At 48.4% G+C, this 13,341-nt stretch overlaps 1 protein-coding gene across 4 annotated transcripts in view; it reads left to right on the forward strand.

Moving 5' to 3' along the window:
* The window catches only part of RALGAPA2 (Ral GTPase activating protein catalytic subunit alpha 2), a 115,494-nt gene that overhangs the window by 25,673 nt on the left and 76,480 nt on the right, over nt 1-13,341 (forward strand). For 3 of the 4 annotated variants that reach the window (XM_061461767.1, XM_061461766.1, XM_061461765.1), the window contains exons 10-17: nt 1,506-1,736; nt 5,075-5,248; nt 6,122-6,259; nt 6,871-7,019; nt 7,462-7,573; nt 8,300-8,537; nt 9,060-9,224; nt 10,713-10,853. In XM_061461767.1, the coding sequence (XP_061317751.1) occupies nt 1,506-1,736; nt 5,075-5,248; nt 6,122-6,259; nt 6,871-7,019; nt 7,462-7,573; nt 8,300-8,537; nt 9,060-9,224; nt 10,713-10,853 (1,348 nt within the window). The remainder of the gene's footprint in view (nt 1-1,505; nt 1,737-5,074; nt 5,249-6,121; nt 6,260-6,870; nt 7,020-7,461; nt 7,574-8,299; nt 8,538-9,059; nt 9,225-10,712; nt 10,854-13,341) is intronic. The other variant, XM_061461769.1, reaches the window with a different exon arrangement.

A 13,341-nucleotide genomic window follows, 5' to 3' on the forward strand; every position in this document is an offset into this window, starting at 1 on the left:
ACTGACAATGGGAGCAGGGAAGAAATGCTACCCCTGGGTGAATAAATGATATATTTGACTATTTGTACTTTGATGGAGGAGGGAATCTCCAAGGGAAACCCTTCAGGAATCCACTAAAGTTTGTGGCTTTTCTCTCATAGCTATTTGCTTCCCCAGCACCATCAGTATTATGTTCAGAGCTTCGGAATTCAATCTGTAAACTGTCATTCGTGCATGGACCATTTCCCAGCGCATCAAAGGCCTCTTTGTTTCCCTCTCAATTACAGCAGCTTCATGCAATGAGATATTAGAAAAAGACTGCACTTTCAGGTTGCTGGTTGAGACTTCTGTAGGAGCAGGGGCTCTGCAGGGATCTTGGAGGGATAGGTGTGTTTCTTTAACGAGACTCCAGCCTCCTGTTAAAAGTTTAGGATCAATGCCAGCTTCTGTTCTCTTGAATCACAGGTGAGTGTCAGGTCTGGCTCCAGTGGGAAAGCCTGCAGGAACTATTGTGGGAGAACTGTGTATTTTCATGTCAATTGGTTTGGGAGCCCTTTACTGTAGCAGCTGGAGGCCCTAAACCAGCAACTGAAAGTGGCTTTTTAACTGATCTTTTCTTTCTGACTGGAAATTCCACCTTTTAAACTGCTGTGCACCAACAGGCAGAGCCGGGAGAAAGAACTGTTCCCATCTTCCTGAGGTTTATAGAGAGCACACACACAAATTTGGGTTGCATAAAGGTACTGCTGCCTCAGGGTGGAAGCTGGTTGGGAGTTAGCACTCAGCTGCTGGTGTGTGCCAGCCTTGGGCACACGCTGACCTCTGTGGCTCTGAATTCACTGACTGCAGCCTCGGCCTGGCTGGTGAGGCTGAATCTCACCCAAAGCTTCCTTGTGAAAAGCAGCAGAGATGTTAGTGTTGCTCTGTTGCTGCCCACTTGGCTGAGCAGAGAGCAGCCTCACTAACATGAACAGAAAGCAGAACTGTGTTTGGGTGGTGCTTGTGTCAGTGTAAGCTGGGATTCTGGTAATTCAGAAGCAACTTTTAGTCCTCTGCCTGCTCCTGGCTGCATCACTTCAGCCTAGCAGAGTGCAAGATGTTGCAAAGTACATGCAATTGCAGAGCAAAACCTGTCCAGGACATGTCAGGAATAATAATGTGTGAGAGTATGAGCCGTGTGTAGCGCTATGAGCCACCTTTTCCCAAACCCAAGGGGATCTGGAGATTCCTCTCCCCTGTGTCTGTGCCTTCTCCACTCCCTCCACTGCACCCCTCCCTCATTTTTGCTTTATGACCTTGGCAAGGTAGTTGCTGTTCTGGGCTGGGGGGCCCATATGAAGTGTGCATTGTGTAGAGTATAAGACCAGATTCCTTCTTGGATGAAGCAGTAGACTGGAAATGACGCTTCCCGAGCACCGGGATGCCAGTGTGTTGTGTGGCACAGAGCACGGGCGTCCCGAGGCCTGTGTAAGTGCCAGGGCGGTGGTGGATGTTGCTTCTCTCAGGTGTGTGTTCTTCCTGCCCAGACTGTTGGTGGTGCAAGCCAGGATAAACCCACCGAGCTGGACACGGGCGCGTCGCACGCGGGCGAGCAGGAGCGGAGCCACTCCAACAGCAGCAGCCTGTCCGACAGACGGCTCAGCAGCTCCAGCCTCTGCAGCGTGGAGGAGCAGCACCGCCCCGTCTACGACATGGTGCAGAGGATCCTCCTGTCCACCCGGGGCTACGTGAACTTCGTGAACGAGGTGTTCCGGCAGGTCAGTGCCTGTGGTCAGTGCCTGTTGGGTGTTTGCCCTAAGGCAAATGTCATGGTTACGAGGCAGAAGGCAGCAGAGGCTGGTGCGCAGGTAACTGCTCAAACTGGATCTGACACACCAGCACCCTTTAGCTTGGAGTCCTTCCTAGGGCTAGCTTTGCCAACAGTTCTGTGACATACTTACGGGAGCTGCGGGTTGTTGCTGGTGCCAGAATATTGACTGGGCCACTTCAGTTGTTCTTGGTATTGGGATATAATTTAAAGGTGTGTAAAAAGCCGTTAGAATCATAGAATCAGAGAATAGTTTGGATTGGAAAGGACCTTAAGATCATCCAGTTCCAACCCCCCCTGCCATGGGCAGGGACACCTCACACTAAACCATGGCACCCAAGGCCTCGTCCAACCTGGCCTTGAACACTGCCAGGGATGGAGCATTCACAGCTTCCCTGGGCAACCCATTCCAGTGCCTCACCACCCTCACAGGAAAGAATTTCCTTCTTATATCCAATCCAAACTTCCCCTGTTTAAATTTTAACCCGTTACCCCTTGTCCTGTCACTACAGTCCCTAATGAAGAGTCCCTCCCCAGCATCCCTATAGCCCCCCTTCAGATACTGGAAGCTGCTGTGAGGTCTCCATGCAGCTTCTCTTCTCCAGGCTGACCAGCCCCAACTTTCTCAGCCTGTCTCAGCCTTTTAAGCCTATTAGCTTGCAAGTATATTATTTGAATTAGTTCCTGTGATCAACATCAGTTTTTAATGTTGAATATTAGTTGCTTCTACTTGTATTTGTCATTAATTTGACATCTTTTGAGTTGTTTCGGATACGCATGCATGTGGCCCTGCAGGAGAGGCTGTTTTCTGTTTGTTCGGTTTGTTTGTTCTGGGGTCTTGGTTCATTGGATTTTGCTTTGGTTTGGAATTTTTTCTTTCCTGTTGTTTTTTGTTTTTACCATATTTTTTTTCTGGGACTGAGGTACAGATTGCTTAAAGTGGCAGTTCCAGGTGACACAAAGGTGCAGGAGCTGCTCTCCAGCAGCTGAGTGATCATCATTCACAAGCTTTACTGCGAAGTGGCTCGTGTGGCACGGACTAGGAGCCCTTGTATGGGTTTAGGAGCCTATCTCAGTGCTTTTCATTGCGTGGCTGGCACGGGGGGAGGAGGCAGCAGTGGTTCAGGAGGCAGCAGTGGTTCAGGAGGCAGCAGTGGCTCAGGAGGCAGCAGTGGCTCAGGAGGCAGCAGTGGTTCAGGAGGCAGCAGTGGTTCAGGAGGCAGCAGTGGTTCAGGAGGCAGCAGTGGCTCAGGAGGCAGCAGTGGCTCAGGAGGCAACAGTGGTTCAGGAGGCAGCAGTTGGACAGGAGGCAGCAGTGGTTCAGGAGGCAGCAGTGGTTCAGGAGGCAGCAGTGGCTCAGGAGGCAGCAGTGGTTCAGGAGGCAGCAGTGGTTCAGGAGGCAGCAGTGGCTCAGGAGGCAGCAGTGGCTCAGGAGGCAACAGTGGTTCAGGAGGCAGCAGTTGGACAGGAGGCAGCAGTGGTTCAGGAGGCAGCAGTGGTTCAGGAGGCAGCAGTGGCTCAGGAGGCAGCAGTGGGACAGGAGGCAGCAGTGGTTCAGGAGGCAGCAGTGGTTCAGGAGGCAGCAGTGGTTCAGGAGGCAGCAGTGGCTCAGGAGGCAGCAGTGGTTCAGGAGGCAGCAGTGGCTCAGGAGGCAGCAGTGGCTCAGGAGGCAGCAGTGGGACAGGAGGCAGCAGTGGTTCAGGAGGCAGCAGTGGTTCAGGAGGCAGCAGTGGTTCAGGAGGCAGCAGTGGCTCAGGAGGCAGCAGTGGCTCAGGAGGCAGCAGTGGCTCAGGAGGCAGCAGTGGCTCAGGAGGCGGCACTTGTGTGGTTCCGAAGCGCTGTGGCCTGCTGCCCTCTCCTGGTGTGAGCTCGCAGCGTGTGAGGTTGGAGCGGCTGCAGGGAACCAAGGCTCCTCGAGGACTCTCTTCGGTATGGTCAGTGTTCAGGAACGGAGACAGATAATGGTGTTTGCATCCGGTTTGTGTTTATGCTTCCTTACAGGAAGCTCACTCGGTACTGTGAATTCCTGCTTTCCTTCCCCTGCTTCCCTTCCCCTGCTTCCCTTCCCCTGCTTTCCTTCCCCTGCTTTCCTTCCCCTGCTTTCCTTCCCCTGCTTTCCTTCCCCTGCTTTCCTTCCCCTGCTTCCCTTCCCCTGCTTCCCTTCCCCTGCTTCCCTTCCCCTGCTTTCCTTCCCCTGCTTTCCTTCCCCTGCTTTCCTTCCCCTGCTTTCCTTCCCCTGCTTTCCTTCCCCTGCTTTCCTTCCCCTGCTTCCCTTCCCCTGCTTTCCTTCCCCTGCTTTCCTTTTTCTTCTGCTTTCCTTTTCCTTTCTACCCCACTTCTTAGCCTTTCTGGTAGTATTCTGTGTCATGCCCATTCCTCCCACTGGTGAGCTCTACTGTTGTATTAGCTGGCTTGTGGCTCTTCCAGCTTCTGTATCCTTCATAAGTTGGCAGTGTCTGTGAAGACATGCTCAGTAATTTCACACACTTTCTCTATGGCACAATTGAACTTGCTTTTGCTATAACCCTTCCATTTCTGTTGAACCAGCTGCTGGGTGTTGCACTTCCTGCTGGATAGAGACAAGGAAGTGTGTGGTGTGATGTGATTTCCCCTGACCGGAGCAGTGTGCCCTTGCAATGGGTTTGCAGCTAGGCTGGGGTAGGAGGTGCTATAGCTTGTGGCCCTGTTGATCCTGGAGTGGGTCACCTCTTCAGAGTTGAAAAGATCTATTTTTCAGTATGAAAAATGTGTTTTCCTCTCTTTCAGTGTTTTTATAAGATAATGCACATTGATATCAACATTTTTTGTTGGCAAAATGTGATTTTTTATTACAAGATGACATTTTCAGGTATTGATTTCTGTGCCTGTTCACTGCAGTGCACAGGTCTGTCACTGTTTCCAGTCTCCTAAGGCCCACAGGTATGTGGGGAGGCAGCCAGTGCAGCCTTTGGGAGCTTTGGGAGAGGGTGTCTGTACAGCATGACTCCCAGATACAGATACTGAGCAGCATGTTGGGCAGAAATGCACAGCTGCAGTGAGGAGGGATCGAGTGCCAGCCGCTGTTACCCTTGTCACAACTCACTGCCTTGTCTCTATGTGCACCTCCTAAGGTGGCACTTCCCATCACCCACTGCTGGTGGGACAGGGAGATCCCCTCTCCAGGAGGTGCAGAGCAGTTCCCAGGCTGTGCCTGGCAGTGTTTGGGGCTGGTGATGGCTTGGGGGGTGAATCCAGGTGGATTCCTTCTGTGTCCTAGGTTTAGTAAAATGAGTTAACTTTTCAATTCAGGCTTTTCTGTTGCCACCTTGTGATGTATCTGCAACGCGGAAAGTGGTTAAGGTGTATCAGAAGTGGATACTGCAGGAGAAGCCGGTGTTCATGGAGGAACCAGACAAGAAGGATGATGGGCAGGATGCTGGTGACAACCTAGAAGATTCCTCAGTGCAGACGGATGGTAAACATGTATGGCATCAGTGTTACCTACTCCATCCTGTCACCTACAGCACATGACTGAAGTTAAAACTCGGTGTAAATGAGTAACAGCTTAAAAATGTGTGGAAAATCAAGATTAAAATAGACTTTTATTTAGGGACTCAAAATAACTACTGAGTGTTCAGTAGCACTTGCAGAGTGCAGGGAGAGATTGCACCTGTATTGAAACACGATTTGTTGGTTACCCCTGCCTGCACTAACGTGGCAGCAAGAACGGAATGGAGCAAATTGCCTGTAGGTTCTGCAGTGTTAACATTCACGTTGTTTGTTGGCCTCGTGTGTGTAAGAGTGATTCCGTTTGGTGGTAGGTACTCCAGAATCTGACAGTATGTACCGGTTTGTATGTACTGGGTGAAATACTTGGGTTAGTCTAGGAAATCAAAGGGTAGATAAAGATTATGTGCATCATTTTAATAGCCTATACTGAACATCAGTAATTGACTTTGACACTACTGACACTGTGAAGCTGTTTGGAGGGAGGTTTTGTTGTACTGAGAAAGGGGTTTGAGTGGTAAAAACACAGTGAGAATTACAAGGTTTTGACAGATTATTTGTGGAGAATTTACAGTTTTGCCAGGCTTGAATTCAAATATTACTACAATCGGTAACTATAAAATGTGATATGAAATATTTCAAATAACATAGCCTTCAAACTTTTATGAAACTTTATATTCCACATACCATCTGTTTGTTCAGAGATCAAGCAACAACAGATGTGCCTTCCTTGCTGAAATGAAGCAGGACACGAGAGGTCCCCTTTTTGCTGTTGACAGCTTAAATGCTTTATATTAAATATGGGCACACTCCTTCCTGCTCCTCACTAACCCAGTCTGTGTTTGACAGCTCTCCTCTGAGCACTCGGGACACAAACGCTCCTCCAGCTGGGGCAGGACGTATTCCTTCACCAGTGCTGTTAACAGGGGATGCGTGCTGGAAGAGGAGGACAGAAACGTTAAAGCTGGTGCTCAAGCTGCATTGCAGGTGTGGTCTGTAGGAGGGGAGCGGGGCTGTAACTGGATCATATAACCTCATCGCTTCATCATTTAACCTAATCATGTAACTCACACTGCAGGTTATAATACAGTCTCTGAGATTAAGGCAAGCAACTACTAGCAGTTGATGGGCTTTGTAAGCCAGGATTTGCACTGTATTTATAACTTTTTGTAATGTACATTGAGCCCTGGGACCATATCTTGCAGTCAGATAGCTATATTTTGTGACAGGAAGTTCATGTTTTTCTGCTGTGGGTACTGGGAATCAATCAGAACTGCACACTTGCTCTCGTTGAGCCTCAGTTATGGGGAATACTGGTGGCTGCTCAGGCATGCAATGCCAGGGAATGAGTAGCTGGAGGAATGGTGCTCTTGCCTCAGCACATAGCAGAGGTACTCACCAAACCCACAGTGTGTGCCACGTGCCTTTGCTGGGTCTGGAATGCCACCTGAGTTGTTGCTGGAACAGTGGGGCAGAGCAAAGTGATAGGTAAAACATGAAACCTGCTCTAGAGAAAGTGAAAGGTTTGGCTGGAGGAGGACAAGTGTTTTCCTTATTCCTGACACCACTTAAACTGTCTGTCAATGCCTGTTCTGAAGGTGTTCCTGACAAACTCTGCGAATGTTTTCTTGCTGGAACCCTGCCCTGAAGTCCCTGTGCTGCTGAAGGAGCAGGTGGATGCTTGCAAAGCCGTTCTGAGCATCTTTAGGCGCATGATAATGGAGCTATCTATGAATAAAAAGACATGGTAAGCTTAATACATTCTGCATTGTTTAAGGGGAAAATATCAACATTTAAGTTTTATGGGAGAACTGTTGGGTAGGGAACAGACTGGCTTTCCCAGGGACAGACCTTCCTGTGTCAGTTACCCTGGTGGCTTGCCTCGGAATGGATCTGTGAGCTTGCGGGTTCTGCTGAGTCCACATCGTTGTGTGATTTGACATGTGGGTTCTGGCTGGTGTTGCCATTCCTGACTGCACCCCTCAGAAGTGAGTTACTGTTGTCCACAACAAACTAACGTTTTGCACTGTGAAGTGCACTGTGAGTGTTTTGATCTGTGAAGTCTCAAGTGTGATCACTTTATAAGTCAAGCTCCCTGGAGAATTAAGAGGGGGTTTTGGTACATGAAAATTAACGAGTACAATTGATAGAACATGTGAACACAAAGTGCGATTTTGTTTTGGCTCCAGGGAGCAGATGTTACAGATACTCCTTAGAATAACAGAAGCTGTGATGCAGAAGCCAAAGGAAAACCAGATCAAAGATGCGTTTGCTCAAAGCATGTCAGGATTGCTTTTCCGAGTGAGTGACTGGGGCTGGTTGGTTTGTTTGGGGGGTTTAGGTTGGTTCTCCATGATGCTTACCCATAGTTTTAGTTAAATGCTGTGAAACCTACTTGGAAACCATGAAGAGATTCTCCTTTGCAGTACTACAAGGAATTACTTTGTAAATTGCTCCTAACAGAGGGAGACAGGCTGATCTGATCTGTTCCTCAGGGCTCTGTGACAAACACTGGTAGAACACGCAGGCACGCAGTCTCTGTGGGGGTATCTCTAAGGTGTAAGCTTGATGTAACTAAGTCCAGCTGGCACATCACAACTGAGGCCCATTGAATGACGTAAAAACATTTATACATCCTAGTGTACTTCAGAAGCTCAGCTACAGTGTCCAGGCCTGAGTGCCACAGGTGTAGCTCGGTCACTGAGATCACTCTGTAGGTGTAGGAGACAGTTCTCCATCATCATCATCATCATCATCATCATTATTATTATTAGTCACAGTTTATTTCAGTTTGCCAGGGAACATCCAGACCACCTGAGGCATGTGTTTGGGAATGCTTAGATTTCCTTAGTGAACAACTTTCACAGTTATTTACCCGCTGATGTCTGGGGATGGTTTTCTGATGCAAGACCCTGCCTGTGCATCACGAATACTCAGTGCTAATGTGCAGGTCGGTGCTGACTTCAGCAGCATGGGTCAGGGTTGTTGTGCTGGATTCAAGAGCTGTCACTCATTTCTGTCTCTCAGACCCTCATCGTGGCGTGGATCAGAGCCAACCTGAGCGTGTACATCTCCCGGGATCTGTGGGATGAGCTGCTCAGTGTCCTGTCCTCCCTGACCGACTGGGAGGAGCTCATCACCGAGTGGGCCAACATCATGGACTCTCTGACAGCCGTGCTGGCCAGAACTGTGTACGGGGTGGAGATGACAAACTTGCCCTTGGATAAGCTCAGTGAACAGAAAGAAAAGAAGCAGAGAGGGAAAGGTTGGTCTGTGCTTCAGTGCCTTTTGTATCCAACAAGTTAAATATTTAATCTCAAAAATTAATTTGATTTAATCTAACATTAAATACTCCTTAATCTAATGTAAGAACCTGTTTAATCAAATGTGAAGTGCTCTGGATTTGTGTATTCTCACTGTGGGAGGAAAGGTAATTGGGGTCAATAGAAGAAGCAGGTTTTAGTACGCGCTTAAATTCAGTCTTTGCTGTGTAGTGGCAGTGAAACGTGGTTTCCAGTGCTGTGGTCTGGCCTAGTCAGCAGTGCAGGAATTCCTTTCCATGTCTCTTTCTTAACCTTTATTAAAGTATTTTAGCTGCATTTACGTGCCACTTACAATTGATGCACGTAGTTGAAGCAGTGATTGATTTTTATTGATAGTAAAAGTTCACCTGTGTTTAAAAGGTGAATGTTTTTCATGCCCGAGTGCTTGTAAGCCCATTCATACTTAGCAGAAACATGTGCCAAAGTATGCAATGACTGAGGATTTTGCTTGCTTTCTCTCTAAGGTGGCATTTTGGAGCCTCAGAAGACAGCTGTAGTGGGAAGATCTTTCTCATTAAGCTGGAAAAGCCATCCTGAAGTTGTGGAGCCGATGAGATTCAGAAGTGCCACAACCTCTGGAGCCCCAGGGGTTGAGAAAGCAAGAAATATTGTTCGTCAGAGAGCAACAGGTTAGACATAAAGAACTAAATGCTTGTATCTGGAAACACTCGTGTGTTAAATCTGCCTTTGAGTTGTGGCTGCTTCCAAAAGTAGTGCAACTTAATAGCTAAATGCCTGAGCAGAGATGCTGTGTACCTGTGGCTGGATGTCCTGACCACTGCCACTGTGAACAGATAATCCAAGTATTTTGGAAGACTCTAAATAGATGCTTTGAAGCACATTACATTTAATTGCAAGTTACTCCTGTGCACACTATGCTTTTCTGTAAAGTACATCCCATTCCTATTTATGATTTGATAAGAAAGCATTTATTAACATCAGTCAGATAGTACCTGGTGCTTCTGCCCTTCACACAGCTATTGACTGGGAGCACAAGGTAAACCAGATACGTAGCAAACAATTTCATCCTTTCTTACTTGCTTTGTTTCCTTTTAATTGGCATAATGAGGTATGTACAGCATCTCCTTTTCCTTTTCTCTCTCATATTTACCTCTGGAAAGAGGAAAACAGGAGAAAGGAGAGCAGGGGTGAGGAATGATGGGGCATGTCTGAGACCCCAGGCATGGAACAGATATCTGCTTTTTCAAGCATTTCAGCAGCCTGAATCTGATCTCTTTATTTCGTGGTAGCATGGTTCTGTGTTCCAGTGCAGTGGGATAAGGATGAGAAAACTCCATAGAAAACCTGCTTTTGAATAGGACAGATTTCACTGTGCAGCTTCCTGCCTCCATCCTAACAGATTAGTTGTGTTCCTTACCAGGAGAACTTGAAGGTGATTCTGTGTTTTGAGGCTTTAGGCTTCATGACTAAGCCACAGGCTTCAGCTTAGATCACAAAACATTTTGTCAATGGAGTCAGTCATTCTTTGTGTCTGTTTTACTTTCAAATCCAGTGAGTTCCTGTTTGTGCTCCAGTGGGAGCTCACTCTTCTGCCACCGCGTTTCTCCCCTAGTTCTCTCTAGGGGAGAGATATCTCTGCTCGCCAGAGCAGTTGAGAGAACCTGGAGGTGTTGATTATCAAAGGCTTTTTGAGTCTAACCTCCAGCTCAGAGCAGGTCTGCTCAGAGCAGGGTGCTTGGGCTTTACCCAGCCTGGAGCTGGGATGCAGCTTCACAAGCCAAACCAGAGGCAGCTCTGTCTTCAGATCAGTTTCAACAGGTTTTCCAGTCTTTATTTTTGAGCTGTATGTTCTGCTACAGATACTTTGGGGCAAAGAAAAGAGGGTAAAGTCCATTCAGCCCAGGGACAGGAATTGTGCACTGGCAGAATGTACAGTGGGGGAACTGCTGTGGTTCAGGAATCACTGGTTGTTGCACTCTCAATGAGTGAGAGGCAGTTGCACATTATTGACTTAGGGCTCCTAGGAAAAACTTCTGGGCTTAATGGTGTAATCCCCCCCCCCCCGATTGTCATGTTTCATTGTATCACAACATTCAGAACCCCAAATATTTCCTTACTGTTTCTGACCTAATTCTTGCTTTATTTCTCCCTGGAAGCCAAGCGCAGCCAGTCTATCAGCAACTGTGTGCACCTTTATGAGGCTTTGCCAGCTACTAAAAGCGTCCCTCTCCTGCTTCACACTGTGAGCTCTCTCTTACCTGGTATCTCTTACACTTCTTGCTCTCACAGACTGTCAGGTACTGTACTTGAAATCACCTTTTATATGAATGTTCTTTATATTTTAAACTGCTGTCTCTCTGTTCCCCTTCTGTCTTTAGTGGGGTGGAATGGGATGTGTTGCCCTGGTTCTGTTTCTCACACATCAGAGCTGTTCAAAACATGGCGTTAACCCACAGTGGTAAGAGATGAGCAAGTTCAGTGGGAGCACAACTTGTTCTTTTTGACAGTTACAGAGGGTGCAAACAGTGCCTCCTTGTAGCTTTTTGTTACCCTGGCACTGGGTTCAGTGTCAGTAACTTTGTCACTGAAGAGCTACTGCAGAAACTGCTTGAAGGTGTGAGCTGGTGCAAGCCCAATACGCAGAGAAATGCAGCTGGTTGAGCTACTTGATTTAACAGAAAAATCTCCTTCACTCTGTTACACAGTTACAGATCCATGCTTATAAACGTGCCCTTTTTCCTTCCATAGAATTCTGTCTGTAATTATTGATTCCAGAAGCAAATGTAAAAGATTTGTCTGTGCCTTTAGCTCTCGGGTAGTGTTTGATTTCTCTCAGATGTTTGCAGTACTGCAGGCAATGCAAGTGTTGTTCATTTTAATATAAAAGATTACCATGAATCGTAATTAATTTCTTAATAAAGAAATCCTTTTATTCATGCTTACACTTTCTATTACTTGATTTATGGAAGGTTTCCAAGCAGTTGTTAAAGTTTTAATGTAGGGCGGACCAAATGTACTAAGGGTAAGGGAAGCAAACACTAAAGGCAGCAGTCCAGATTTGGGCGTTTAGTGTTATTTAGACTCACGTGGGTGTATTTCTGCTCAAGTGCAGTAAACCTTGGATTTTCCAAGGAGTGGGTCCTGCTGTTGTGACAACTGAAGCTGGAGCAAGCCCTAAGCCTGCACCTCCTGAGCTGAGCTCTGCGCTGGTGCCCAGACACAGCTGAGTAAAAGCGAGCACAGAGTGCCTGGCTGGAGGGCACTCATCCTGCCCCTAGCCAGGGGTGCTGGTGGAGCAGCCAGCTTGCTCGTCCTCTGAGCAGGCTGTCCTTTCTTTCTGCTTTCAGCTGGGAAACCTCTGAAAGTAACTTTGTCCCCTCCTGCATTTCACCTCCTGGGAGGGGTTTCTGACTCGAGCCCTAAGCAGGGTTGGAGCTGAAGTTGTTGCAGCTACTGAATTGAATTGGTTATTTGTTCTGGTGTCCTCAACATAAAAAGGACATGGAACTCTTGGAACAAGTCAGAGGAGGCCATGAGGATGATCAGGGGCTGGAGCACCTCCTGTGTGGAGACAGGCTGAGGAAGGTGAGGCTGTTCAGCCTGGAGAAGAGAAGCTGCGTGGAGACCTCAGAGCAGCCTTCCAGTATCTGAAGGGGGGCTATAGGGATGCTGGGGACTGTAGTGACAGGACAAGGGGTAACGGGTTCAAACTGAAACAGGGGAAGTTTAGACTGGATGTAAGGAAGAAGTTCTTTACTGTTAGGGTGCTGAGGCACTGGAATGGGTTGCCCAGGGAGGTTGTGAATGCTCCATCCCTGGCAGTGTTCAAGGCCAGGTTGGACGAGGCCTTGGGTGAGATGGTTTAGTGTGAGGTGTCCCTGCCCATGGCACAGGGGTTGGAACTGGATGATCTTAAGGTCCTTTCCAACCCTAACTATTCTATGATTCTATTTTATCACTTTCTGCAACACACCTGAGGCAGCAGTGATGCTGTGCAGTCAGTACACGCCAGAGCTGTTGGGGTTTGTGCATGGGCACTTGTGAGGTACTTCTCTAAAGCACACACGATGTTCATTAAGTGTTTCAGCATTACACTCGGTGCAGGCTGAACAAGCTGAGCACTGTGTCCTCCTGAGGCTGCTGCTGCAGCCTCTGTGTGTCACCCATTACCCATCCCAAGGGCTGCACTTCTTGATCCTGTCTGAGGAAGCACAGCCTCGATGTCAGTGCTTGTGGAGCAGAGCAGAGGAGGCAGGAGGAGTGTAACGGAAAGCTGGGGGAAAGGACACTGCTCCTTATTGGAAAACAGAGATGCCAGGAATCTCATAGAAGTTGCCACAGCAGCACTTTCCATCCGGCTTTAAGAAGGGAAGGTACCACTGGCTGTGTGACCTGAGCAGTCACTGGTGGCTGTGGTGGGGTGTGTGGACCCCCTTCTCGGCTGCTTTCTGGGGAAGGAGTTAGCAAGCAGGTTAGGATTGGGAGGTGACGTTAACCACTGCCATAGCCGTAACCAAAAGCACCTCTACTTGCCTGCAGGAAACCTGGAGAGGGGCTTGGGACAAGGGATGGAGGGACAGGCCAAGGGGAATGGCTTGAACCTGCCCGAGGGGAGACTGAGCTGAGCTCTTAGGCAGAAGCTCTTCCCTGTGAGGGTGCTGAGGCGCTGGCACAGGGTGCCCAGAGAAGCTGTGGCTGCCCCATCCCTGGCAGTGTTCAAGGCCAGGTTGGACACAGGGGCTTGGAACAAGCTGCTCTAGTGGAAGGGGTCCCTGCCCGTGGCAG

This window comes from Pezoporus flaviventris, unplaced genomic scaffold (assembly GCF_033815535.1).
Source record: "Pezoporus flaviventris isolate CSIRO_AGI_PZ_B2104156 unplaced genomic scaffold, CSIRO_AGI_Pfla_v1 ptg000031l, whole genome shotgun sequence".
Taxonomy (NCBI): Eukaryota; Metazoa; Chordata; class Aves; order Psittaciformes; family Psittacidae; genus Pezoporus; species Pezoporus flaviventris.